The sequence below is a fragment of the Spermophilus citellus genome (genome assembly GCF_964194105.1).
Source record: "Spermophilus citellus genome assembly, chromosome: 9".
Classification (NCBI taxonomy): domain Eukaryota; kingdom Metazoa; phylum Chordata; class Mammalia; order Rodentia; family Sciuridae; genus Spermophilus; species Spermophilus citellus.
In genome coordinates, this window is record NC_138191.1 from 96,225,606 (window position 1) to 96,251,596 (window position 25,991).

At 51.3% G+C, this 25,991-nt stretch overlaps 1 protein-coding gene across 1 annotated transcript; it reads left to right on the forward strand.

The window, feature by feature from the left end:
• Nucleotides 1–3,421: 3,421 nt before the first annotated feature.
• TTC22 (tetratricopeptide repeat domain 22) lies at nt 3,422–24,634 on the forward strand. Its single transcript, XM_081308497.1, has 7 exons — nt 3,422–4,356; nt 16,816–16,871; nt 17,059–17,174; nt 17,852–17,970; nt 18,783–18,944; nt 21,496–21,648; nt 22,177–24,634. The coding sequence occupies exons 1-7, from the start codon at nt 3,790–3,792 to the stop codon at nt 22,708–22,710; spliced, it is 1,707 nt and encodes a 568-aa protein (XP_081164623.1). The 5' UTR covers nt 3,422–3,789; the 3' UTR covers nt 22,711–24,634.
• The last annotated feature ends 1,357 nt before the right edge of the window (nt 24,635–25,991 follow it).

Genomic DNA, 25,991 nt, shown 5'->3' on the forward strand with positions numbered 1-25,991 from the left:
GTTGGCAGGTCAGGGAAGGCTTTTGGAGAAAATTCCAAACTTCACAATATTGAAGCATGTTTGACTTGTCAGTCCACAAAAAGAGTTGAAGGTGTGTCTACCCACAACAGGCACAGGTTAGCCCTCTCTTCCTTTCTCCTACCTCACCTCCCACCTGTGTCCGTGGTTGTGCTAAGAGATTGTCTATTATCTTCTCCATAATCACCTTTGAACCTCCCAAGGGCCTTAGGCAAGGACTTGGCAGAGATCTACACCCCATTCCAGGGTGACAAAAACAAAGCCCAAGAGAGGTAGGATGTGCATGCACCAGGTCCTGCATCCAGTCCCTGGCAAAATAAACGAGAGGCACAGTGGGTCTCCTTCCAGGCCCAAGCTGGTATTTAAATAAAGGTGGCCCTCAAGCACAGCCCACAGATGGACATTTGAGCTCCAGGCCTGGTGGGCACATGGCCACAGCTGGTAGAACTGCACTGCTAGGCTGATAGTTAGAGGCAACAGGCCTCAGGAATACACCCAAAACTGAGTCACCTGGGCTCAGCCTTTGCTCCTCCCCAGCAGTAGAACTTTAGGTAAGACACTTCCTTCTCTGTATTTCTGCATTCTTATCTGCAAAATGAAGCTGATAAATCTGTCTCTACAGGCTGCTATGAAAAATAAGTGACCTAATTTAGGTAACACTCCCAGTATACTGCAGGAGCTCAATAAGGTCATTCCCAGTTCTTGGAAAGAGATCTTGCAGAAGCCTCCATCTAACAGACAGACTATCTCATCCACTCCTGGCACAGTTCACATCACACAGTAAATGCTCAATAAATATCTGTTGAGTGACAAGTGAATGGATAAATGAACTTAGTCCAACTTCCCCGAAGCACACAAATCCTCAGCAACTGACTGCTTCCTAGTTGGTGGCTTTAGGCAAAATACCCTCACCAAGCTTCAATTTCCTCACCTGGGACAGGTACACAGGGCTGGTGCTTCGTGGAGGAGCTGTTTGGAGGTGTCCAGGAGGTGTGTACACTGTCAAGCCCTGTGCACTGAGGACCTTCCACCAGCTGGGGTCTGTTCACATGTGCTCACAGAGGCACAGACCTGCCCGCAGAGGCTCTGCAGCTTCTCTTTGGGCCTGATCCCTGTGGTTCAGGGACTCATGGAGTAGTGACAGAAGAGGAAAGCCAAGGTCCCCCTGCCAGGCAAGCCGGAACAGACAGGTTGAGTCAGCTCTTCAGCAAGACAGCCTGCCGGAGGCAACCCCCTGCGTCCCCAGCACAGCAACTTCCCTATCCAACAACTCACTCATTCCCTCCTGTAGGCACTATTCTAACATCACCCGACTCTTACTGTACAGAAAAGGAAACTAAAGCTCAAACAGAGAATAAATTGTCCTGGTCATATCTGGTCAATTATATAGGTCACATAGCGGACATGGGACTCTAGGACATTTGAGAGCTTCCTGGCTGCAAGGCTTAACCACCCAGACCTGGGAGCCCTGTGTCCTGTCACTGGATGTAACCCAGCCTTCCAGGCAGGACTGAGGGTTCTGAGTGGGCTTTGGCTGCTGCCTTTGGTCCTCATTTCCTATCACCTCTTCCCCAGGTTCTATGAGGTACAGCCACTGGGGCTGTTCTGTCCCTAGGACACACCAGGCACAAGAGGAACCTCTGACATTTTCAAACCTTTTCTGCTTCTAAAAACACACACAACTAACCTCCTTCTCCTCCCAACTCCTACTCATCATCTCAAAGTCAGATCAAAAGCTGAGCCCACCCATCAGGATGGTTATTAGAAAAAGAAATAGAACAAGACACATGTGGGCAAGGATGTTGAGAAATTGGAACTTTTGTGCATTGCTGGGGTGGAGAAAATAAAAGATGCAGCTGCTTTGAAAACCAGCATGGGATACTCTCAAATAATTAAACATAGAATTACCATATGACCCAGCAATTCCATTTCTAGGTATATACCCAGAAGAATTAAAGGCAGGAACCCAAATATCTATTTGTATAATACACCTCTGTTCAAAGCAGCATTGACCACAATAACCATAAGGTAGAAGCAACTCAAGTGTATACCAACAGATGAATGGCTCAACAAAGTGTGTCATATACAGACAATGGACTATTACTCAGCCTTGAAAAGGAAGGAAATTCTGACTCGTGCATTACGCTAAGTGATCTAAGCCAAACATAAAAGAACAAATATTGTATAATTCTACCTACATGAAGTACTAGGGTGGTCAAATGCATAGGATGCGGGGACCCAGGCACTGGGGGAAGGAGGGAATGAGGGGGTATTGTTTAATGGATAAGGAGTTTCAACTTGGGGAGATGAAAAAGTTCCAGAGATGAAAGGATGATGGCTGCACAATGATGTGAATGTACTTAATGACCTTGAACTATACCCTTAAATGATAAATTTTATGTTAAGTATATGTTGCCACAATTAAAAAAAAAAAAAAAAAAGCTAAACCCTCTGGGAATCCATCTCTGATACCCCAAGCAGTTGAAATAAGATTCATCTCATGATTGCCAGAAATTTATAGTAACAACTCCTTACTAAAATGTATTAAATGTACTAAATACAATACCTAAAAATCAACAGGTTAAAAAATTGTACCAAAGTGTTGATTTGATTTACCTTTCTATTGCCAAGGCCAAATATTTCCCCTAACTTCACTGAACTGGCTATATTTCCTCTTTTGAGAAGACTGGTGTATTTTTCAAGAAGATGAGGCAGCAGCTGGTGGTGGGAGCCCAGTCTCAGGTGAAATGAGGAGGGATCCAAAGTCCAGACCTGAGTCTATAAGACTCAGCCTCTAGAAGACTCCACCCTGCAGCAGGGAGCACCACTGCCCGGCCTGCAGGCTAGAGGTCAGGGGATCTCTCCAATCCTGAGAGGAAGACTGGCCAGAGCAAGAAAATTAGGGCCATAGGTGGGGTGCAGGACAGGATTGGGGCCAAGGGGAAAGAATAGAACAGAGTTTTATCCAGAGAGACCAAGTATCAGGTTTACCTCTTCTGGTAACTCCCTGCCCCTGGGGTAGAAACTGTCATCCTCATGTCACAGAGAAGGAAAGTAGAAAGAATGACCAATGATGTGTTATTAGGGTTGGAGAAATGGGATTAGAACCAGCACATGGAAGCCATAGTCTTTCCACAGGGGCCACTGCTGAGCAGAGAGCAGGCAGAGAAAGCCCAAGGGTGAATAGTGGCCAAAGGAAGAGAGGAGGGAGGTGGCAGGCTCTATAGAGTGGAAGAGCAGAGGAACTGCAGAAAGGATGGGACAGCATCAGAATCCAGGGTGGCTTCCGCAGTTGGAAGGGCCGTCCTGACAGCTCAGCTCACACAGGGAGGGCGGAGCAGCGCCCCAGGAAGAAAGGCTAGGCCAGCCTTGGGCAAACTGGGTTCCAGGCCTCTTTGGGCACGTCCCACTTCTGTGACCTGGGCAAGTCCTTCTCCTCCTCTCAGCTTGTTTCCTTTTCTGCTGGGTAAAAAGTGAGAATCTGCCTTTTGCCTCCCACCAGGGTTTGCGCGCCCCGCATTTGGCGATGCACCTGTTTTTCTGGCACACCTGGTTGTGCAATGCCGACGTCTAGCTGAGCAGCGAAAGCGGAAACAACTACAGGGAGTTCCCCAGCCAGCGCTAGGACCCACCCACCGGCGGGAGGCGCTGGGGACCTGGAGACGGGCGTGCGCTGGGGAACCGTGACTCACTCTCTTCGGGGGAGACCCCGTCCATTGCCCTCTTCGGCCTCGGGGGCCAGAGCGAGGCTAGAGGAGCAGCGAGACAGCCATGTCTGAGCCCGAGGTCGCAGCCGACGACCTGGACGCCTTCATCGACGACCTGGACTACCTCCCGGGCCACTTCCACCTGGAGATGCAGCTGAACTTCGAGCCGCGTTCGCCGGCCTCGCTGCGCGCCCGGGATCTGAAACTGCAGCGGGAGGCCGTGCAGCAGGAGCTCGAGCTGGCGGCCGTCCCGCAGCGGTCGGCCGTGTGTCACCTGCTGGGTGTGTTCGCCTTCTACCTGGAGGAGCTGGACGAGGCCCGGGAGCGCTTTCTCCAGGTGGTCCGCGAGGACCCGGGCAACCTCAATGCCTGGGCCAATCTGGCACATGTGTACGGGCACCTGGGCCAGGAGGAAGAGGAGGAGGCTTGTGCCGCGCGACTGGCTGGTCTCATGGGCCTGGCGGCGGACCAGGAGGCACCCGCGGACCCCCAGCTCCGCGCTGCACGCTGCCTGGCGGAGCAGGGCTACGCGCACGGCTTCGACGTGGGCTGCGCCAGCCTGAAAGAACGCGCACGGGTACTGGCAGCTGGCATCGCGCTCTATGACAAGGCTCTGGGCTACGGGCAGCAGGTGGGTGACACCCCCTCCTTCGGCTGGAAGGGCTGTGGTCATGGTCCTTTGGTCTGTAGGGTTGCCCCCTACCCCAAAGTCAACCTCGACCCTGGCCTTTGGCCTGTGGAATACCTTTCCAATGTGCATCCCCCATTTCCGTCCCAGACTAAATCCAAAGCTTTGCTTTTTGGGCTAGGGAGAAGACCTTAGCAAGGCTCCTGGTCTAAGTCCCTCCTAAACACCACAAACCCTACCTGGCCAATCCAACCCTCTCCCTTGCTCCTTCCAGCAAGTACCTGTCCCTGTGCCTGTGCACACCCACCTAATTAAAGGCACAGCCAGACAGCCTGCCAGAAACTCAGGCATTCCTGCCTCTTCTCTGCCACCTGCACATCCATCCATTCAGACCCCAAAGCTTGTCCACTCCACCTCCTGTACCTCTAAGGTCCACCCACTCCTCCCCAGCTGCCCTCAGCCAGTCCAGCCTCCATAATTGCCCACCTGGACCTGTGTAGCTGCCTTCCTCCTCTGCGGGGTTCTGCCCTCCAGCTTGACCCTTCTCCTCTATGCTGCCACGGTAGTGTTGCTCCACCTTGCTGGCCAAGTCCTTCAGCCCACTCCCCGCTGGCGGGCAAAAGAATCCTAGGCTCTTGAGTGGGCTTTGATGCTCACCCTCCCCTCTGGGGATTCCCCTCTGTCCTTCCTCTGCAAGTCAGGCTTTTGCCACATTTTACTTCCCTTCACTCCCCTCTAGGGAAGACTCACCTTGTTTTCTCAGCCCCTTCCCTGGGTGCTCTTCTGCTCCACCTCTCCAGTCTTGGGTTTGTCTCTAGAAAGCCTCTGCTGGCTCCCCAGGCAGGGTCAGAATCTCCCCTGGGCTCCCATAGCACTCCCCCTACTGTCTGTTTACAAGTCTGCCTCTCTGACTCAATCTTGAGGGCTTTGAAAGAGGGAACAACATCCATCTGGTTTACTACTGTAAACCCAGTAACTGGAACATGGTAGCATTTGATAAGCATATCTTCAGTGGATGGATATACAGCATACGGCCTGCTACTGAATACATACTAGGAATACTAGTCATCTAGTGCTGAAAAAAAAAAAAATACCTACCAAATTTAGCAGCTTAAAGCAATAAGATTTTATTCTCACACAGTTTGGGTGGGGTTGTCAGCTATCTAGGACTGGCTTAGCTCAGGACCCTTAGGCTGTGATCTCATCCGAAGTCTTGCCAGACTGGGGGACCTTTTGCTACCAAGCTACCTCACATGATTGTGAGTAGGATTTAGTTCTTCATTGGTTACTGGCTGACATCCATGGCCTTTGTCATATTCTGTTCTTTAGAAGCTAGTCAGTAGGTCTATCCCACATTCACAGGAGGGGATTACAGAAGGTCATGAACCCCAGGAGGTGGGGATCTCTGGGGGCTATCTCAGAAGCTGCCTGCCACATGAAGCATCAGATGATGGATAAATGGTATGGAGGGCATTATCCTCTTTTAGGAGAGAGGCCATGCTAGTTCAGAGGGGTACCATGACTTTTCCATGAAGGCCAGTATAGTTTTAAGTTTGTGATATTTAAATAATTAGGCCAGGCATGGTGGTGCATGCCTGTAATTCCAGCAGCTCAGGAAGCTGAGGCAGGAGGATCTTGAGTTCAAAGCCAACTTCAGCAATTTAAGTAATGACAAATTTTCACACATGGGTAGCACAGCTCAATTCACAAAACCTCTGAACATCCCCCCACAAGTGCCTTTTTCTCCAAAGTTCACAGCTTCTCTAAGAGGAAATGTGGCTGTTAACATTTGCAGAGAGTACAGGTTGGAGGACAGGGACTTGATTTAAGGACAGCAGTGCAGGAAGGAGCCTCAGAGAGGAGACTACAGGTCAGACAGTCCAGGTTCAAATCCCAGCTCCCCCATGCTGACACCTCTAACCTGTGCTTAACATCTCTAAGGTCCTTTCCCTCTCTGAGATGGGGATAACGATGGTATGTCTGCCAAAGCTTTCTCATCAGTAATATGGAGGTACTTCTCATTTGGTTGATGTCATAATTAAGAGTTTCTATTTGTAAAGCTCCAAGAGGGAGCCTGTGCAGAAATGGGCAGGGTCACAGGCGACCCATCCATCTCCCCAGCTAGGAAGCCTCCCCTGGCCTGAGCTGGATATTGATATGACCATCACCTAGGGCCAGTGAGGAACCATGTCTCCAGTTTCACACTGTAGGTGCTGAGTGTGGTTGTTGCTGCAGGTCACAGCAGTGGAGCAGGGTCTGAAGAGCTCTGGTCTCGGAGCCAACAGGCTCCCCTCTTAGCCACCGCACTACCCACAGAGAAGACCTCTCTGCACTGTGTTTTCCCCATCTGCAAAATGGGTGCAGAAAGTGGGGGACCATATGGACCCTGAGCTTCATTTCTGCTCTCTGGAGGTATTCAGTGTGGGGAGGTTTCCTGGAGGAGGTGAGTGGCAAGGCAAAGATTTAGGAATAGTGAGCAAAGGCCAGCTGCCCCCCCACCCCTGCATAGTCAGCACAGCCACAGTAGGAACCGCCCTGTGAGTGAACACCCAGAGGGAGTGGGAAGCAGGGCACCCAGCGCCCCAGGGAGGGAGCCGTTGCTTCTAGGCTGCCAGGCTCTGGGCTGCATTCCTGGGCCTGGCCCAGCGGCTGCTCCTCAGTTCTGCAGCAAGCAGCTGTGACCAGGAGAGAGTTGGGGATGCAGAGCCCCCATTTGTCCTCTGAGGAGTACACAAGATCACACCTATAAAAATCATCACAGTCAGGACAAGGAGGGTGATTTTGGCAGTCAAGAGGCTCAGGAGCATCCAGCTCTGTTATTATTTTCTTGTGTGGCTTTGGACAAGTCACTTGTCATCTCTAGTCTCAGGGTCTACTTCTCAAGCATTTGTCAGTAGTGATCTCAGCCAAATGATGAAGTGAAAGTGCCCATAAGTAATTCTGGGGACATCCAAGAGGCATTTCTTGAACTTCTTTACATTTGATGAGCACCTAGTATGTGCCAGGCCCTGTCTTTTAAGAAGTTCTTGCTGTGAAGAAGCTTCTGGACAAAAGGTGAAGGAAGCATGCATTCCTTTATTAGCTTGTCTTACCTGAGCCCTTCCTTGGGAAACAGAAACCAAAGAGGCAAATCAGAGATGTGTCCGCAACTGGCTGAGGTCACATGCCTGTGTCATGTGACAGTCATCTCTTAAGTACTATACAACCCGAGATGGTACTTTCTGAACCAAAAGTGGGGCCCCAGAGGCTGACGATGAAAATGCACTTCAGGGACATGGGGACAAAAGTGTTGGCATCAGCAGTCCCTGTGGATGGAGTGGCAGTGAGGGACTGCAGACAATGAATCCTCTTCTGGAGCAAAAGAGAATGAAGGGAAGCTTCTGGAAGAGACAAGTGCACTGGCTCCCAGCAAGCCCTGGTGTGTGCAGAGGCAGGAGGGCTTGATCGGGAGCAGGGGAGGAGGCCTGGAAGAAGGCAGTGCAGGCCTGCACAGGAAGAGCACACAGCAGCTCTGCAGAACAGCTGATGGGTCACCCTAAGTGAAGCAGGATCCCGCCTTCCTCAGCCCCCATTTCCTCTTACGGAAGTCCAAGGAATTGGACCCTGCTTCATAGCAATTATAATCTACTTGAGGTTCCCTAAACATACGGTGCTGGCTGTCATCTCCCTCTGCCTAGAAAGAAAACTCAGTTCACATGTCACCGCCTCCTCCTGAACACCTTCTGAGTCCTCTGGGCCCCTTCAAGACTTGAGTTGAGTCCCTACATGAACCCTGGGGTCCCCCTTACAGACATAGGAACTGAGGCACATTAGTCGGCTCCCCCCGACCTGCCTTCAAAGATTTGCTCTTTTGAAAGAGGTCAAAGAAATGGGGATGGGATGAAGAGATCAGGGGACACCTCTCGCACGTGGCCTCCAGGAAACCCAAGGCAGATCAGTGTCAGAGAGAAGAGGTGGGTAGGTTGCCATGGGTGAGGGAGGCCAGGGAGGATGAGGCAGAAGGTGGAGTCAGCGTCGGGGCTGTTAGAGCAAGAGTTCTGCACTTGGACAGACCAGGTTAAAATTCTGCCTCTGTCACCAGGTGGCTACAGGCAGGTCACCTCACTTCTTGAGGATTTTTTTCTCATCTGCAAAATGGGGTTGTAATGTGGATCCTCCCAAGGCTGCTGGAAGGATCGAGGGAATGTGAAGGTACCAGGCAGGTGGGGGTAGGAGCACACCTAGTTCCACCCACCCCCTGGGCCCTATGCTTCACTTTGCCATTGCTCTTTAGCAGGGTCATTGCCAACCTCTGGCTTATCTTCAGGTGAGTTTTGTCTTGTCCCCTGGAAGGTGAGCCCTCAGTCTTGGGCCTTTCTCCGTTGCCGCGCCCCCACACCCAGGAGCAGTTTGGACCATTGTTAATGTAATTTAGTTGAATAACTCAATTCTAAGTCTTAAAGACCTCTACGATTTTTAAATAAAAGATAGTTTGAACTACTTCCCCTCAACAACAACAACAAAAACACATGTCCCAAGCCAGTTTAGTTATTGGATTTTCCATCCCCCTTTTCCTAGAATATTGGGGACTTAACCACATGTGTGCATGCACACACGCCCGCATGCAGGTCTCTCGCCCCTGCTTCTATCCCAGGGCAGGTCCTCAGTAATGACAAGGATGGGCCCAGGGCCATGCCTGTGTGCTGAACATCGTGGCCCCTTTGATTTGTATTCAGACCTCGCAGACTCCCTGCCATCTGGGCCTGGGGATCCCCTACCCACAGAGGTGCAGTGACTTGCTCAGGTTGACCCAGCCCCACCCCCACACTGTCCAGATTTCACTCAGCAGCCAGGCAGGAGGGGAGGGAGGTGGCCTTGGTAGGCCAGCCTCACACACAAGGGTGTGGGCCTTGCAAGGTGAGCGCACTCAGCACTGTGGGGATTGGCAAGACTTGAGAGTATCCTGGGTCAGCGACCTCAGGGTCCCTGGTTTGTGTATATTTGTCACCACAAGTGCACACACATGCACACACACTACTACAGTGCAAAGTGGTTTGACTTAGTTCAGCTAGCAAAGGAAGTAGATTAATTGAATGGTGAAAGTGCCACCAGGCTATCTCGCTTGATCTTCACAGAAATGCTGGGAAATTGGATCCATCATTGGTCCATATTACAGACGAGCAAAGAAAGGCTCAGAGAGGTATAGTGACATGCCCAAGGGCACACAGCCATGAATGGCTGGCAGGAACTAAACTCAGGTCTGTTGAACATCTAAGGCCTGGCTGGGAAACAACATTCCTGAGGCTCTGGCTCCAGACTTCTCTTGGCCTCAAGGCCATTCACTTTTGCATATCAGTGCTTCTGCTGTGAGTTTGCGTCTGGCTTCTCTCCCCATTTACCTCATAAATTTGAGAGCCCTGAATGCTGGGTCTCCCCCTTCTAATGGATACAAGATCCCAGAGCCAAAGCTGCTTTTAGCATCGTTTGGCCCAAGTACCTCTGAGAGGGGAAAATGGTCATTACCTGAGCACAGCATAGCATGGACCCCTGGTGGCACTGCAGAGTAGGGTTACACTGTTGTTACTCCAGAAGGCAGGGGACTTCTTCAGACCCACCCAGCAGCGGCCAGCACTAGAGTTGGACTTGGACCAGAACTAGACAGGAGATGTCTGATGAGGAGGACAATGGGGTAGAGAAGTGACTCAGTGCAGCTCAGCCAGCCTGGGAGCCAAAGCAAAGATGAACCACAGGACCTGCGTCCTAGACAGACCTGAGACCAGGAAGAAGTGGCAACCGGGGGCTGCCGTCCACCTACGCCCAGCGTAAGTTCACGAGGAACCATACAGGGAACCCAAGACAGGGCCGAACTTTACTTAGCACCCAGTAGCACCCAACCCCCGAAGTCCCTCTGCCTGGTCACACCTACCGACCCCAGCAACAGTTGTAGGGGCAGAAGCTGAACCAGTGGCCTTTCCCAGATCCCTGAGGGGCGAGGGGATCGGCAGTGCTCCTGCCCAGGCAGGAGCAGGAGTGCAGGAGCATGGCAGTGGGGGGTGGGAGGAGCTCCCAACTGGCTGCTCTGTGTGTCCCTCAGGTGGCAGGCGCACCAGGCAGGCGGCTCCATGTGCTGTGTGTGCATCTCAGAGGATGATCCAGTCATGCAGGAAGGACGGAATTCCAGGCCTGCCCTTGTGACTCTGACTTGTGCAGTGTCAGCCTTCTCAGGGTTGGCCTGATGAGGTGGGAAGAACAGCCGCGGTGGAGGGTGGAGGGAGGCAGATCTGAACTTGACTCTAGACACTTACGCCCTGGGCTGGGGGCTGGGCCAGTGGTTTTTTTCTTAGTCTATTTCCTCATCTGTACTGGGAAGAAGATGCTATATACCTTCTAAGGCTGCTGTGAGGATCCAGTGCCACTAAAGTGCCCAGTGACCCTAGAGAAGTGTTCATTCTTGTCATTTCCTCTCCTTGAGAGAATTAGTCAGCTCCCAGGAACCAACTCTGGAATGTGGAGTGTAACCATTAAGGGCAAAGCTCAAACTGCTAGGCAAATACTTGCCCCAGGAACAAACAGGATGTCTGTACTGCCTGTCTGATGCATGGAGATGTATAAGCCCTTGGTATGGGAAAGATTTTTTATTGAAAAACTTTAAAATAGCCAAGCCCCAAAATGTTCCCTTCTTTTGAGTCCAACCTTTTAAAAATTTTTTAGTACCAGGGATTAAACCCAGGGATGCTTAACCATGGAGCCACATCCCCAGCCCTTTTTTATATTTTATTTAGAGACAGAGTCTTGCTGAGTTGCTTAGGGCCTCACTAAGTTGCTGAGGCTGGCTTTGAACTCATGATCCTCCTGCCTCAGCCTCCCAAGCCACTGGGATTACAGGCGTGCGCCACCACACCCTGCTTGGGGCCATCTTTTGAAGAAAATGGAATGTTTAAGATTCATCCTAGAACCAGAGTTAACACAAACCTGCTCCTGTAATGGCTTATCCCAATCCCACCATTTCTGTCAGGTCACCAGCCATTGTTACTTACCCACCCAGTTATAGGAGCTGGTGTCTTCAGGCTTCCCTGTGGACTGTATTCCTTTGATTCATTTTAAAAATGAGGCACCTGCCGGGTATTGTGGCGCACACCTGAAATCCCAGCGGCTCAGGAGGCTGAGGCAAGAGCATCCAGAGTTTGAAACCAGCCTCAGCAACTGTGAGGCACTAAACAACTCAGTGAGACTGTCTCTAAAAAAAAAAAAAAAAAAAATACAAAATACAAGAAAAATGAGGCACCTGCTAGCTGCATTTATTCCACTGTCCAAAGAGAGAGCCTAGCACAATGGTTTTCTTCACCATGCAGTAGAGGGCCTGTGAGCAGCTGGCTGGGCCACCGCCCCAGCAAATTTCAGAGTGATGGGTCAAGAATTTGCATGTCTGTCAAATTCCCAGGCAACATCCATGCGCTGGTCTGGGGCCGATGCTTTCAGCACCATTATTCTGCAGTAGTTACATGTAGGGACCATGGAGTTAAAGTCGCTGGGTTCAAGTTCTCCTAGCTTCCAGCTGTGTCACTCTCACTCTGGGCACATGACCTGACTACTGTGTGCCTCAGCTGCTTCATCTGTAAAATTAGGATAATAATAGTCCCTGCCTCATAGGTAACACTTGAGAGAGTCAAATGGGTTAATATACATAATGGTGTGTCTAGTGTATAATACGTGCTCCATAAAATTTCCTCGTATTTGTATAGCAGAAAGGGGATCCTCCCCAGCTTTCAGTCCATGGTTACCGGGGCCATGGGGCTTTTTACCATCTTGCCTCAGTTTTCCCATCTGTACTAAACACTGCACACAGGACATTCTGAGAATCCCATGGAATCATGCAAAAGCACTTTGTAAATAGTAAACACTGTACAAACACTAGCTCTCTGCAAGCTAGATGTTATGGGAAGAACATGAACTTGAAGTCAGAGAGAACTAGCCTAAAATATCAGGACAAGTAGTCAGATCTCTGCTTCTTTTGATCTTGGTTTTCCCATCTCTGAAATAAAGAAAATAATGACGAGGACCTGGGAAATGACCTGAGAACCCCTCACTGGGGTCTGCCCTTCACTCTCACCTTCAGTCAGTATCAGGGTTGCAGATTTCACTCCAGAGACATCATGAGCCTCACCAGTTCCCTCCCACAAATTTGCCACAGGACAGCCGCCTTCTTGGAGACCCCTCCAGCTGAAGCCTGGACTTCCATGCTGGCCTCACACAGAATCCCCAGCTCAGGGACTAAGGAGATCATGAGGTGTCCTCCAAGAGCCCACATCAGGCAAATCCTGGGTAAATAAATACCTCTTTCCCAGAAGCCAGCCTGTGAGCCTCCTCTCATTCAGCCTCCAACCCCTGGCCTCTGGGAGTCATAAACCCTGTAGCAGCATTCCTTGCAGGCAACTTTATTCTCCAGGAGAGGTGAACAGCTTCTCCCTTCTGCGGGAGGGAGGGGCAGCCAGAGGCCTGTTTAATTTAATTTAACGCACTGTGGCTTGCCAGGTTGCCCCGGTAACCGCTGCAGCTGCTGCTTGTGCAACAACCAGAAGAATTTTTAAAGAGACAGCCCATTTACAAGCAGGCCAGAGTTGCACGGCAGAGCGAACAGCCTCCACCACTGCTTCATCGCAGGGGTAGAAGACGAAAGCCCCAGCACATCAAGGACTCCAACTAGATCTGTTTACTCCATTAACTCCATTCCAGTTCCACTGACCTCATCTGTAACTCCACAAGCCCTCCTGCAAACAGCACTCTCAAGTGGGATCTGTTGAGGGAATTTGGGATTTGTCACACAGATGTCACTCAGCTAGATCCTTTTTTGAAAATCAAATTTTCCAAAAGATTCTTGGAAGTTCGGAAGGCGTTCACTTCTGGGCTGTACCCCTGCAATTCAAGCACACAGCCACCAGGTGGTGATATTGCTTGCTTAGTGAAAACCATAAGGAAGCTGAACTGTTGGAAGATTTTCAACAGTAACCAGTAAGGTGTCCTCCAAGAGCCCACACCAGGCAAATCCTGGGGAAATACCTTTTTCCCAGAAGCCGGCCTCTGAGCCTCCTCTCATTCTGCCTCCAGTCCCTGGCCTCTGGGAGTCATAAACCCTGTAGCAGCATTCCTTGCAGGCAACTTTATTCTCCAGGAGAGGTGAACAGCTCCTCCCTTCTGCAGGAGGGAGGGGCAGCCACTGGGTTCTAAGTTCTGATGCTAACAAGTGTAGAACCTTGGGTAAGTCACTTCACCACTCTAGTCTCAGTGTTCTCAAATACATAATGAGATTGATAAGACAACTGAGTGTTGTGGACTACGCTTGGGGCTAGAACTATGGGAGGCACAGGTTAGGTCCTCGTTCTATCATGCAAAAATGTCTGGCTTGGGCACAAAATTTAATTTATTTTGGCTTGAATACCAAATGAGAGTGACTATGAACCAGGAAGAGCCCCGGGGACAACAGAGCACTCAACTTAAACACTGGGAAAGTTACCTGGGACCCCACGGGGTCCTGCAGTCCTGGGAGACATGAGGTACGGAGAATGGGATGAGGCAGGGTGTCTCTAGACTCTGGATCCTGGGACCTCATTGCCCCATAGGGCACCAAAACAGGTCTCAGTGGACAAAGCAACTAACTTAGAAACTAGAGAAACTAACTCTGTTTGGCTCCAACCCAAAACAGGAGAAAGGGAATAAACATTTCTTCTGGGCCTGGCACTGCCCAGGGAACTTCCTGGAAGCCCATAGTGTCACCCTACTTTGAAGATGAGGGCATAGCCTTCAGAGGCAACTCATCCCCAGGGTCATACCTCAGGCCAGGCCTGTGGGACACCCAGGCCTCTGCTCTGAATATCAGAAGCCAAAGTCCACTCCACCTACTCCAACTTGGCCTCACCCCTTGCCAGGAGCACTGAAGACAGGTCAGGGCCTCTTTCCTGCTATGACTATTCAGCCAGCCACAAAGCAGGCTGTGGCCAGAGTCCTGAGATCACACCAACAAGTGGCCAGGTAACCAAGGCCCCACTACCTTTAGCGCTAACCGTGGTCAGGCCTTGACTTTACGTCCAGGTCTTTGGTCAGTGTGGCCCACAGAGGGTGCTCCATAAATCCAAGCCCCTTCTTCCTTCCCACATCCCCCTGTAAGGAAAGCTGACAAGGTGATCCAGCATCCTACCCCTTCTTTTTGCCCTGGGAAATGTTCCCCACTTCTGAAGGAGGCCTTGACCCTCAGGGCCTGCACCTCTCCCCTCCAGAGAGCACTATTCTCAGCTAAAGCCCCAGTGCACTTATTCCCATCTATGTGACAGGATGACCCTTCAAGGTGCTGTGAATATCAAATCACACTGGATCTTGGCACTCCCCAGCTCACACTCCTTCTGTGACTCCCCACTGCCCTGCAGATGAGCTCCTGGCATGGGAATCCCTCCTAATATGCTCCTGCTGACTTTTCCCCTGCGCCTTACCACCGGGGTCTATCCTCAGGGCTGCCTGCGGATCCCGCCATTCACACTCGTTTTCCTCTGAGTTTGGGCATAGGGTGGCCTCTGGGAATGCCTTTCCTCGTGGTATCACCTGGGTGATTCCTCTCATCCTTGAGGACCTGCTCGAGGTTGCTTCCTCTGGGAAGCCCCAGGGAACTCCTGGATTGGGCAGATACCTCCTCTGGGCTCCCAGGGCACCTATGTCCCTTCTAATCTAACTGTATCTTTCGGACTGATAGACCAAGGGCCCCTCAGGATGAGCCTCATCTTTCCTCTCCTGTCCTCATTGCTCAGCCTAGGAACACACAGAACAGAGAGCAGGGAAGTGTAGGCTAAGACATGCTGTCGGTGGATCCTCCTCTGCGTGCTCTGGCTGGGGCCAGGGCTCTCAACCTGATGGGCAGGCGCCACTCAAGTGAGTCTCACGCATGAGGTCTCCTCTCTGCATCCCTCCCCGCTCCTAATTCATCCAAGGTCTCCTTGCCAATGTTGACCCCCGTCACCCAATCACACATACAGCTCCAGGGTGTCTGTTTCCACACATCCCCGTGTGTCTGTTCATGCCAGGCCCTCGGTTTGGGGGTGCCCTGGTCTCCATCCCACATGAGGATCCCTCTGAAGTGCTACTGCCCACCTTAAATCCACAGCCTTGGGCTGGGGATGTGGCTCAAACAGTAGCGCGCTCGCCTGGCATGTGTGCGGCCCAGGTTCGATCTTCAGCACCACATACAAACAAAGATATTGTGTTCGCCAAAAACTAAAAAATAAATATTAAAAAAAAATCTCTCTCTCTCTCTTTAAAAAAAAAAAATCCACAGCCTCTAACTGGGAGTCTTTGTCCATCCTGCTGCATCCCGGTCCATATTGCTCTCATAACCTTGATCCGACTTTACTTCCTACTACAGTTTTTGGCAATTCATGTGGCAAAGGGAGCATGGGCTTTGGAGCCAAAAGGCATTGGATGCCCAGCTCTGATGCTCTCAAATTCTGTGACCTGGGGCAAGTCACTTTACCTCTCCAGGCCTCAATATGTTCACCCATAAAATGGGGCTAACACCTCCCTCCTGGATTGTGGGATTGAGGTGATGGTATCAAGATCCTGGCCCACAGCCAACACAAAGTCGAATCCTGTGCCTGTTATTGATACCTGCGTCTGTTTCCCTAGCCAGCTTGGGAGCCTGTTCAAGTCAGGGTGCAGCTGCTGTTCACTGTCACGTCCCCAGAGCACCCGCCCAGCACTCCATGCTGGAGGTGTTTGGAATGCTGCTGGGGCGGAGTGCATGGATGATGGGGGTCTTGAGCTGAGGAGGCCACAGTGGGGGCAGGGAGTGCAGAAGATCAACCATGGGCGATGAATGTGGAAGGAGGGGCTGGACCCTGAGGCAGAGCTGCCGATATGCACTGGGGGTTTTATTGGTTTTCATTAAAATTCCTTCTCGAGGCAGGAGCAGCTACTCCCATAAATAACGGCATAAATATTTTATCTGGTGCCCAAGTTGGTCTAAATGCACAGCAAGGTTGGCAAGAATAATAATGGGAAACAGTCCAGGGGTGTCCTGGGCTTGGGCTGAGCCGGACTCACTTAACATGCCTGAGGGGCTTTCTCAGGAAAGTGGGGGCTAAGGGAAAGCACCACAGGGGAGAAGTAATGAGAGCAGAGGAGAGAGAAGGCAACTCGTGGGGTGTGAGCCCCCAGTGGGCAGCCAGAGCCTGGTGGAGGAGCCAGGGCCAGGAAGGAAAGGGATTCCACACCTACTCTGTGACAGGCACCTCAGTAGGGGTCACACAGCTTATCTTGTCAAATCCCATGTGGTCAGGGAGGTGAAGCAACTTGTCCAAGGACACCCAGCCAGACACTGGCAGAGCCAAGATTATCATCAAAGGTGTGTTAGGCTAAGGCCCTTCGATTGTGCCTGCTGCCTCTTGGGGTTCAAGGTGGACAATGGCCTCCATAACAGCAGCATGGCATTCTCTGCTTTCCCAGATCCCGATGGAGGAGAAAAGGGGCTGGTACTTCACCATGGCAACCCTCCTCATCAGGTCAGGCCAGGGGTGGAAGGGGGTGCAGGACTGGGGAGGTGTGGCTCCGTTGGCTGGGCCTGGAACCAGGCAGCGGGTGGGGGCAGAGGTGGTGGAGCCCATTCCAGGCAAGGGCTTCTGGAGGGCTGCTCACCTGGGGGTGGCTGGGAGGGGGCGCCGACCAGCCACAGCCCCTTCTCGGCCACAGGCTGGATGGCATCTTCCTGGAGCAGGGCAGCGAGGAGCAGAAGAGGCTGCCTGCCTTCAACCGCACGCTGGCCCTGCTGCGGCAGGTCCTCAAGTCCTCGGACCCCAGACACCGAGGTAGGGACCCAGGGGTGGGCGGAGTGGCAGCCTCTGCCCCACTGTCCTTGCACCTGTCACTGGCACTGCTGGCCTGTGGCACTGTCCCCACGTCTGGCACTGTGTCCCTTTTCTTTCTCCCTCCCTGTTTGTGTCACATGCTCATTTCTTTACCTCAGGAGCCCTCCCACCTGGCCCAAGGGAACACCCAATTACAAATCACTACAGTGACATGCTCCCAAAGTTCCCAGTTGGTCTCAGGACCTGGAGGGAGATCTTGTCCTGCTCCAGCCCACCACCCTCACTCTATGGTGGGAGATGAAAGTCTGCTTGACCGGGTGTGTGTGAGAGTGTGTGTGTGTGTGTGTGTGTGTGTGTGTGTGTGTGTGTGTGTGAGCCATCTTCTCTAAGGCCAAAAGCCAGAATAGGCGCTGCACCCACCCAGAGAAGTCAGAAGAGAGCTATGACCCTGAAATGAGGTTCACTAGGTGACACATTAGACTCAGAATGGGCACCAAAACCTGTTCACTCACTCCCTCCCATGTCCCCTTGTTCCGCCTTTGTTTCTCTCTGTCACTGTCCCTTCCTTTGTCATCATGGGTGCCTTGAGTGGAGCTGTCTCCGCCCCACCCCTGGCTCCCCTTCCCTTCCTCCCCCATCGCTGCTTCCTCGAGTCCCTCTCCCACCCCCCAACCTAGCGCTGGCCTGGTGCTATCTTGGGATGCTGCTGGAGAGGAAGGACACCTTCTCCACCACCCCTATGGGCATCCACGACTGTGGGTACTCCGGGACTGACCCCTTGGACTGCTTCGGCAAGGTATGTCCCCAAACCGCAACCCCTCTGCAAACTGGGCGGGGGGGGGGGCTCTCCTCGAGGACCCATGGCTTCTCTAGATGTCATTCCTCCACCATGTGTCCTACAAGAAGGCACTTACTCCACACCCCTTTCCACCCTTCCCCTAGTTCTAAACAAAAAGGGCTCCTTTGTGGCTCTTTTCCTCTGCCTAAGACTAAGTCCTTCCCCACATTCAAGCTGGTCCAAGCTCATTTCTCCCACCTTGACATAGACCCTCAGACTTCTCCCCTGAGGCCAGTGTCCACATTGTTCCTCTGCAGGGTTCCCTCCCTCCCCAACCACAGTGGCACAGTGGAAAGAAGATCTCTAGCTGGGGTTTTCTTACCAGTTCTGCTCACAAGCTGTGTGGCCCTAGGGCAAGCCACTTAGGTCAAGCAGCCATCAATTCCAACATAGGGGGAAGTGCTGAGGCCCAGCTAGAAACATCATAAATATGGGAAGGGGCTGACTCTGGCCCCTCCTCTCACTTACCCTGGGAATATGGCAGAGCACACATGGGAAGGAGGGTTTACCTGGGGTCTGGAAGGGTTTGCTGGCCATGACCAGGGAACAGGGCAATGAGCTGGGCTCTGGGAGCTGAGTATCAGTGGATGTACCCCAAAGGTGTTGGGTTCCATGATATGACTGACATACAGCAGGTAGGTGTGGAGTTAGCACACGTGGTGACAGGACTCTGTGCAGAGGTGGGGTCCCTATGGTTTAGGCGCCATTTATCCAGGCTGGCAGACAAGCAGACACTACATGGTTTGTCTCTACCCTCCTCTCTTACCTAGGCCATCGAGATTGCCAAGGACCAACCTCCTATCCTGAATCACCTGGCCAAAATCTTCCACTTCCTAGGAAAGCAGGATATGGCCATTGGAACCTGTAACATGGCCCTGGATGTCCTACGAGATCCAGAGCTCAACTGGCAAGCATACTGCACAAGGGCCAAGGTGGGTCACCCACAGCGCCTCCCATTGGGAACCAGGGACCAAGGACCAGGCGCCATGACCCTATTGCAAAAGCCCAAAGGACCTGGAGCCTTCATGGTGGAGGGCCACTTAGGGGTCATCAGGGCACGCCGTTGTGGTCAGTAAGGTTGCTGAAGTCAAGAATAGAGGAGCCTCTTCCTACGGCAGGGATCCCTTCTGCAGCACCTGGTCAGGAGCCTCCAGACTCCAGTGGAATCAGACCATTGAAATCTGGTCTCTCCAGCTATGATTGTGGAACCTGTGGCAAGCCACCTACCCCTTCAAACCTCAGTTCCCAAATCTGTAAGATAAGCTAATAACACCCATCTTAAAAAGCTCTCAGAGGCTGAAGCACAGCACCTGGGCATGGCAGGTTCTTTTGGAAAGTGGGAGATACCACTTTAAGTAAAGGTAGATTCGTCTGGTGGCTCAGAGCTTTGGTCCTGGACACAGAAAGTCTTGATTCAAATCCCACATCACCACTGACATGCCGTGGGACCTCGGAAAAATACTGGGACCCAATTCCTAAACATTGGTTTCTTTATCTGACCCGAGATGGTAGTACCTGCCTCACAGAGTGGTTCTGAAAAGTGAATTAGATTCTATGTAAAACTCAGCACCAAGCATGCGGTAAGAGCTCAGAGGTGACTGATGGCTATTATTAGGTATATTTTTAGCTGATCAGCTGTCTCTTGTGACAGTCCCCGGCGTAGTTTTTTAGGGCTGCAAGTTACACATTCAGGTGAGAGCTGCCCCCTCCCACCTTTCCCCACAGGGCCCACATCTGCCCTCTGGAGCCTAACAGAGGCCATTTGCCTGGGGACAGCCCAGGAGCTCCAAGTTTACTATGTGCCAAGCGAATAAGCAACCCCCTTCCCCCTATTTTTTCCACTACCTTTCACATGACCTAATGGCAAATCTGCTCCTGGTCTTGGTCTCAATGGCTTAATTTCCTGCTCCTAGTGCCATCAGGGACTAGGGTCAGCACATTCCTTCACTGTAGTTGATAGGGTTAATATTATGAATAATAAGAATATTAATCATAATACACCATAAAACATTTCTATAAAACTCTGCATTTCTGCATTTCACCAAGCACTTTCATGATTGTGGTCTGATTTAATCCTTATAAGAATCTGAGAAAGACCAGACCTATGTCAGTCTACAAATGAGGCCACCAAGGCGCAGTGAACATTCCCAGCGATCTGCACTCAAATAGCCAGAACCCTTGGGCTATGGCTGTGACTCAGTGGTACAGCTCTTGTCTCACATACGTGAGGCACTGGGTTCGATTTTCAGCACCACATATAAATAAGTGAATAAAATAAAGGTCCATCAACAACTAAAATATACATATTAAAAAAACAGCCAGAACCCCAGCCTTACTTTCCTCACTCTCTCGCCTTGTGTCTTAAGCTTACTGCTTCCCTGTAGTTCCAAAGGTCACTTATTATTTAGATGTCCAGAGGAGGAAGGAGCAGGAGGGAGGGACTCACATGATCTATGTAGAACCCTTGGACCACACTGTGGCCCATAAACTCAAACCTGGTCATGATGGCCTCACCCCTCCCTCTACTCATGTCTCTCATTCTTTTCCAGCCCCACTGGCCTGAGCCTCCATCTAGAATGCTCTTCTCCCAGATATGTGATTGACTTCTTCCCTCACTTCTTGCAGGCCTGATAAAAGGCAGTTTCTAGTGACCTTATTGAAAAGGTCAACCCCCTGCCAATACTTTCTATCCTTTTCAGGTTTGCTTTTTTTTAATATTTATTTTTTAGGTGTAGATGGACACAACACAATGCTTTTATTTTTACATGGTGCTGAGGATCGAACCCGGGTCCCACCCATGCTAGGGGAGCGCTCTACCTCTGAGCCATAATCCCAGCCCCAGGGTTGCTTTTTTCTTAATGCCAATTACTCCCTAACACTCTATTTAACCATTTATTATGTTTATTGTCTTCCTCCCTCAGTAATAACACATGAGTTCCATGAAGGCAGGACTTTTGACATTTTGCTCTGCACTGTATCCTTGGGCCTGGAACAGTGCCTGGCTCATGATGAATATCTGTTGAAGACGTGAACAAGGGAACTGGGCATGTGCTAGGGCCTGACTAAAATATGATCTCTCAGTCATCAGGGTAACTCCCAAGGGAGGTATCAGTGTACTAACTTTTCAGAGATAGAAAATGGGGTTCACAGAGGTGGTGTGACATCCTCCAGGTTACATGGTTAATATGGGGGGGGGGGCACTCGATACATGTTTGTTGAATGAATGAGTGAATGAATGAGGGCCACTTACTTCACCCAGTCCCCTCATTGTACAGACAGAGAAACAGGCCCAGAAAGAGGAGCAGCTAGCCCAAGTTGCCACAGGACCAGAACCTAGGATTCCTGGGTCCCAGCCTTAGGAGCTTCCTGCTACCCCACAGAACATCCCTGTTTGCTATTGATAAAGGGACGGGCTTCTTGTAGGACAGAAAGAAGGGAGGTCCTTACTTGAGCACCTTCCCTGAGCTAATCCTCTGCCTGCAGATCCACATCAGAGCCTACCTGCACGACCTGACAAGGGCCAAGATGGGGCTTGGGGGCATGCCGGACAGGAAACACCTGGCCTGCGCCAAAGCTGACCTTGAGGAAGTAGTCAAGGTGTGCCCAGGCCTCAGGACATACCTGGACATTGGCCAGGTAAGGCAGCCTCTTGGCTTGATTACCGAAAAGATCATTTATAACCTACTGACTCCCTGCCAGACTAGGCCTGAGTATGAGGACATGGATAGGAATAAGGGGCATCTTCCTACCCACCTCCTCTGGCCATGGGGAAGATGAAATGAGATAATGTGTGTACCGTGTTTAGAAGAGGGCCTGGCTCTCTAAGCACTCAATAAGTATTCTTTACCCCAAAGTGACTACTATGCTCAGGGGATAGTTACCAAGAGGTGATAATATCATAATTTTACATATGAGAAAACCTGGGTCTAGAGATTGACTTGCTCAAGGTTATATTTGGCCAAGAGTGGGAGGGCTGGAACTGGAATCCCGATACTGCTTCTCCTTTTCCAGGGGCGGGGGCAGCTACAGAGTTTAAGAATTGCTGCTGTGGGGAGGTAGGGAGGGTGGATCGAATGAAGGAAGTTTTTTTGAACCAGCTTGAGGGTGGTATGACCCTGAGGGTGGTGTTACTGGAAGGAAGGCTCAGCGGCCCCCCCACCCCAGGTCTACTACTACATGGGCGTGGACGCCATGCGGGAGCTACTGGCGGTGGACGAGGCAGCGCTCAACCAGGCGCTGTTCTTCCTGGCCAAGGCCGGCGAATTCGAGCTGGGCGCCACGCTGCCCGAGCTGCAGCTGCTACGAGGCAAGTGCCTGCGCATCAAGGGCGAGGAGGCCAACGCGGCGGCCTGCTTCAAGCGCGCCGTGGAGCTGGACGACATGGGCTCCAGCCACACCGAGGGCTTCGGATGCCTGCTTGAGGCGCTGCTGGTGCAGTGGAGCCAGGCGCAGCTGAGCGACCGCGAGCTGGGACTTGAGGTGGACGCCTGGCTGCGCTGCGCCCGGGGCAAGTACCCGGAGGCCTGTCTGCGCCAGGAGCTGCAACGCGTGTGGCGCGGCCACACGGATGAGATGCTGGGGGTGGCCGGGGCCTTGGTGGCCCAGGGACGGCCAGCGCTAGTGCGAATGCTTTTCGAAACCATGGAAGTAGAGGGTGAGCGTGGAGAGGCGCGCAGGCGCCGTGCGTTCTCCTTCTGAGTTGCAGGAGTCCAGGCCCCGCCCCGCAGAGGCCCCGCCCCAGGTTCTGAGGCTGTTCTAAGCACTGAAGTTGTGCGCCCCAGCCACCCGCAGGCTGCTTGCGGTAGCCAATCAGATTCCTTTTCCGAAACTGAGAGGTGAACATTGAGACTAAGGCAGTTCGAGCTGCCCACTAAGGCCTGACTGCCAGTTTGGGGACTCTCATGAGCCATTCTCTATAAGAAGATAAGGGGTTGCCGGATGAGAGAGTGCACACCTGTGATCCCAACTGCTGAGGCAGGAGGACTGCGATTTCAAGCCCGCGCTGGACAAATTGAGGGAGACCCTGTCTCAAAAAACGAAAGACTAACGTTGACTGTTGACTGCAGTCTCGGGTCCTGCAGCCGGAAAAAGTTCAGAGTGGAATCAAGGGTAAGGTGGCACAGTGAGTGGGCTAAGGCAGGGCCTTAACTTAAACCTGGGTGCTCAGTTCTTTCTCCACCTCCTACCAGTTTTCCAGCAGGTGTCATTCTTGGTCGGCATGGTTCCAAAGTCCTCTGGAATTCCTTGAAATAGAACTTGTCAATAGAACCTTTACTTGACTTCTCTGTTCTGGAGAAAATCTAGGGGCCCCACCCATTAGGAAATGCCACCTACTCTCAATCTTGAATCTTCTAAGAGAGAATGAGGGAGAACTTGGACCTTTATGTTCTGGAATCATCATCACGGAATCTTTGATGTGGAATTTTGTCAAAGACTTAGTAGACCTGATAGCCACCAAATTGTACAAGGGTTGAGCTAGATTCTGTGGTCTCACACACAGGAACTACTTTAACCCCAAATCCCAGATTACATTTTTGCCAGACACCAGCAAAGCAAGATTTATGATTTCTTTTGCATCTTTTCCTTTCTTTGAAGAGCTATCCTCCCTGCATTGTTCATGGCCATGGACATCAGGCTCCACCAGGGACAGGGTGGCAGCCTTGCACTGCAGCTCTATATTACTTTTTGAAACCAAGGAACTAGAGGGTGAGAGTGGTAGAGTGGCACCATTCTGAAGTACAACACTGTCTGACCCCTTCACTATGCAGATGGGAAACTGAGAGTCACAGAAGGGAAGCATTTGCCCAAAGTCCCACTTTCTGTGTCCTTGCCCTGAATCTGAAGCTTACTTTCAGCATTTTTAAGGTTTGGAAAAATAATAGTAAACTGATCAATGCTAAAACATTATTATGTGTTAAAGGTTTGTGTGACACTTGTACCATGGTGCACTCTGATAGTCAATGTTTTTAACGCCACTGATGCTTTCCAGATACCTAGAAATCAGACAAGGAGGCCACTTTGAGGTTGCTGAATTCCACCTCAGGCTCACCATGGCTAACCATTTGGGACTGTGGTATTCTCTCCCCACCTCCTTCTACTCTCATCTTCATTGCATCAGAGGCCAGGAGGTGACTCATCAGTGGGCAGTACTTGTGGCCCTTTTCTCCCTTCATCCTGCCCACTCCCACCCTTTCTCGACCAAGACCATGACTATGACCTTCCTTAAAATGGAGATGCATTTCCTTCCACTTCCCTACTGGCAAGATTTAAAAAGTTGCTGAAGTTGGTGCCCCCACCTCCAGTGTTTCCTTTCTTGCATTTCTTGTCCCCAAGTTCATGCGTTTCTCCCTCCATTGCCCCTGCCTCCTGTCATAACCTTTTCTTTTTTTTTTGAACCAGAGATTGAACTCAGGGGCACTTGACCACTGAGTCACATCCCCAGCCCTATTTTGTATTTTATTTAGAGACAGGGTCACACTGAGTTGCTTAGTGCCTTGCCATTGCTGAGGCTGGCTTTAAACTCAAGATCCTCTTGCCTCAGACTCCTAAGCCGCTGGGGTTACAGGTGTGCACCACAGTGCCTGACTATTGTAACCTTTTGAATAAAATTTCTTTCTGATAACCTCATTCACACTGATCATTTAAATGATTAACAAACACCCATTCTAGTTTCCTCAGGGCTATCTGCATATTAACCGAAAGCCAAAAAGAGGTAAGAAATCCCATTCCCCAGACTGCCTACTATGTGCTAGGCACTTCATGTGTGTAACCTCACTGAATTCTCTCACTCACCTGAAGGGTAGGCATTTTACAGAAATGAGGACACTGCGACACAAACAAGGCCACAGGTAAGTGTGTGAAGAGCCAGGACTTGAAGTGAACCACCCTGTTCTGTGCCTCCTCCTGAACACAGCCCTGCAGGACATGTGTCATCTTCCCTCCAGAGTTGGCTTTCCCAGTGTCCTGTGAGCACCAGCCCTACTGTTGCTCTTCCCCCAACTCCATTCCTAAACTGCCTTGCCTTTTGGCCTTTCCACATTTTGTTCCTCCACTGGCTTTTTTTTTTTCTGGTCATTTCTATCCCAAGTGCTCAGCTCCAAGGCACCTTGTCCAGGAAGTCCTGCACTGAACTTTACATATAAGAAAGTCTTAGTTTTTGAGGTTGAACTGAGCAAACCCACAGTAATGAGCTGGCACCTCAATTCCAAACAGGTGTCTCTATTGCCAGGTTCACAGGACTCAGGTTAGGGGCAGGTCTGCAGCCTAAGGTCCCTTAAGGTCTGAAGATCAGACAGAAAATGACTTTTCTTCCTACCTCCTATCCAGCCTCACACCAATCTCCTAATTCTGTGATTGGGAAATTGAGGCCCAGTGGGCAGAGACTTTTCTAAGGTCAAGCTCAAAACCACCCCCAGAATCGTGGTCCACTGTTCTCTGTCCTCCTTGCCCAGTTGGCTTCTTTCAGACCCAGGAGGATGACAGCCCTTCCATTCATTTACTCAACAAATATTTACCAAGTGCTGGCCAATGCCAAACTCTGGGGCTACAGTAGGGAACAAAACAGAGCTTGTCCTTGCCTTCAGGGAGTTCACAGCTTAGACCATGAGGAACAGTTATCGGGGTCTTATGGGTCATTGCAGGAACTTTGGAAGACCTATGGGAAGCTATCGATGGTTTTAGATGGCAAAGCACTGTCCCTACTCCATTCTAGCCATCCTCAGCTAGGGTGAGTAGCCTTTCCAAAGTCCAGCAGGGTTGGGGAGGAGAACGTGGCTGTCCCTTGGGCCCAGGACCTGGTTCTTGACTACCCCTTTTCAGCAAGCCACTGCTCAGGCCAGGCCTGACAGTCCTCTCAAATTGTGATCTCAGCTGCTTGGGGAGGTGGCTTACAGCTTTAAGCCCAAGGGACACATCTGCCCACTATGGGGCTGGGAGGACAGCTGTCATGCAACTGAAGTGGCTTCTCAGGGAGCACTGAA

Excerpts from the sequence above, each read along its gene's own strand:
- TTC22 (XM_081308497.1), top strand. The coding sequence starts at position 3,790 with ATGTCTGAGCCCGAGGTCGCAGCCGACGACCTGGACGCCTTCATCGAC. Across the intron at positions 4,357-16,815 it reads CTCTGGGCTACGGGCAGCAG|ATCCCGATGGAGGAGAAAAG; the intron begins GTGGGTGACACC and ends CTGCTTTCCCAG. Across the intron at positions 18,945-21,495 it reads CATACTGCACAAGGGCCAAG|ATCCACATCAGAGCCTACCT; the intron begins GTGGGTCACCCA and ends CTCTGCCTGCAG.